Source organism: Alosa alosa, chromosome 21, assembly GCF_017589495.1.
Source record: "Alosa alosa isolate M-15738 ecotype Scorff River chromosome 21, AALO_Geno_1.1, whole genome shotgun sequence".
NCBI lineage: Eukaryota > Metazoa > Chordata > Actinopteri > Clupeiformes > Clupeidae > Alosa > Alosa alosa.
This window is the reverse complement of record NC_063209.1, coordinates 11721112-11723611: the sequence shown is the minus strand read 5'-3', so window position 1 is coordinate 11723611 and position 2500 is coordinate 11721112. Positions and strand designations below refer to the sequence as shown.

At 47.6% G+C, this 2500-nt stretch overlaps 1 protein-coding gene across 8 annotated transcripts in view; it reads right to left on the bottom strand.

Moving 5' to 3' along the window:
• LOC125286299 (connector enhancer of kinase suppressor of ras 2-like) overlaps positions 1-2500 on the bottom strand; it is a 100489-nt gene that overhangs the window by 29361 nt on the left and 68628 nt on the right. For all 8 annotated transcript variants that reach the window (XM_048231255.1, XM_048231247.1, XM_048231250.1 and 5 more), the window contains one exon: positions 274-521. In XM_048231255.1, coding sequence (XP_048087212.1) covers positions 274-521 — 248 coding nt within the window. The remainder of the gene's footprint in view (positions 1-273; positions 522-2500) is intronic.

The following is a 2500-nucleotide window of genomic DNA, read 5'->3' as shown; positions in this document are numbered from 1 at the left end:
GTGAGGTGAAGCACACACTAATCGGGCGCAGTGAGCTGCCTGCAACAACAGCGCGGGGGGAGCAGTGGAGGGGTTAGGTGCCTTTGCTCAAGGGCACTTCAGCCGTGCCTACTGGTCGGGGTTCGAACCGGCAACCCTCCGCTTACAAGTCCAAAGCCAGTAGGCCACGGCTGCCCCTTAAACATGCTGCACAGAGTAAGTGTAAGTTAGTGTGCTGAATGGTGAAGTGCAAGTGGCCGTGTCCTGCTGAGAGTAGTGCGGGCACAGACTCACGTGGTAGAAGGGCATGGTGTTGTTCTCGGACAGGGGGAAGGGCAAGCCCTCGGGCGGTTGTGCGTCCAGGCGCACGTTGGACGCCAGCAGCGAGGGGCTGATGGGAAAGCTGGGGCTGCTGGGAGTCTTGCTCTTCTTGCGTGAGCGGCGGCTGGTGTCGCGTTTGCACTCCCGACCCGGCTCCCCCTCCTCCTGGATCACCAGGATCTTGTCGTCGCTAAGGTAACGCAGCAGCGAGGTGTCCGAGTCTAAGCATGCGAGAGGAGAGGAGATAAAACAAAATAGCAGCACAAGGATTGACGATTTAAGGAGTTAGTCTTACCCAACTTGACCCCAGGAAAAAAAAAAAGTCTTACCCAACTTTCCGCACTCACACACTCACTTTCAGTATTTGAGATTTTTTTTTTTTTTTATCTGTGTTGAAAAAGGGATTTCTGAGATCTTGTGAGCCCTTTTCAGTTTCACGTCCACCTAAAATCTTAAAACTCATCCATCCTAATGTCTATGACACTCATTAAAAACAAGTACATCTTAATCTCCCTTGCTGTAGACACATTAGCATGATGAGCATGCGCTGGGTGCCACTGATCTGTAGTGAAACATACTGAGGCCTGAGAGGGAGGTGGTGCATGTGGTGGAGGGTCCTGAGTAGGACCCTGTTTTTAATTGATGGAGCAGGAAGAGGAGGAGGAGAGATACTCTCAGCTCCACCTAAAGCCTGCCGTCCTCAGGGGGAGGTCAGGCTCAGGCTGGACTGGACTGGACTGGCTCTCCCCTCAGCTTCATTCATGAGACGCTCTGATGAGAGGAAAGAGACGGAGCGGGGCGACTGAGGACAGACAGACAGACAGATAGTGAAGAGCAGGAAAACAGTACAAAGAGGTAGAACAAAGAAAAAAAGAAAAGTCTTTCGTACCATCTTTTCAATCCAAAAAATCTCAATGAAGCCTAGAAATAACCTCTCATCCATGTTTTGGATTACTGTTGCTGTATCCAACCTAAATATTTTGATGTGGTTTTTCATTATTCTCAGTGTATGCTGACAAATACTTCCAACGCATCAGACACATAACAAGTCCCACACATAACATAAAGACTCAAAGACCACTGATGAGTCATCCAGCGTCATTAACTATTTATTCCTGTAGTTAATTTAGGGTCAGACACACTTCTTCCTACAAACAATGACTTCTCTGTCGGTGTGAAAGTCTGTCAGTCTGTCAGACTAACAGTGATACATGCCTGAGGGAAACCGGCGGCCGCTGTTCGAGGGGGTGTCTTTATTAGTTAACTTTAGATTCATCATATAATTCATTTTATTACATAAAAATCTTTCAATTCTTTCAAAGACAACTGCTGTTAAAATGAAGCGTCCTTGTTTTCACCACAGCCCATTTAGTTTAGCTAAAACGATGCTCTTACCAGTTGAACGAAAAGAGGCAGAAGGCATTTCCTTCTTCACCCAACAGCCCTCACCACCCCCACTCCACACACATACATATCCCCCCACAATATGGATGCAATCTTCTGAATAATTGCTGGTCTGACATAACAGGTCCCCCTGTGCCGATTACTGAAGCACAATCCATTTCTTATCATCGCCGCCGAGAGCTCCGCAAGCCGATTTCAGCAGCGGCTTCTTCTCATTCGGTGAGATGTGTGCCGCACGGCTGTCCTGAATGATAACCCATATCCTAGCAGAAGCCCTAATGAGAGGTTACTCTGCTAATGACTTTATGGCATTTATTTCCACCCCCACCCCCATTCTTAAAGTGAGCAGTGAAATTACAGCTGGTGTAAGAGATCCAGGCGGCTAAAAGCCACATCGGAAGTGGCGGAGACAAAGATGGGGTAGGAAAAAAATATATATCTATATATGTGCTGCTAAACCCAAAATAGAAAGATGGAGGGTGAGGATCAGGGACCAGGGTTTGAAAAGACGAGATCTGTCAGCTTTTTAGGGTGAAAGAATTAGGTTTCAGACCAGGAAAAACGAGCTGAAGAGAGAGAGAGAGAGAGAGAGAGAGAGAGAGAGAGAGAGAGAGAAGAGTAAGAGATGTGATAAAGAAGAGATGAAGGCAGTAGAAGTCAGAGGAGAAGCCTGTAGCCAGTATTTTCTTCTGCTTACTCCAATGCAGCAGCCCACACTTTCATCTCAGGCCAAGTGAAAAGGACCTTTGATTAGGCCTAGCAGTGTTCGCTAGCCCACCGCCTTAGGACAGTATCT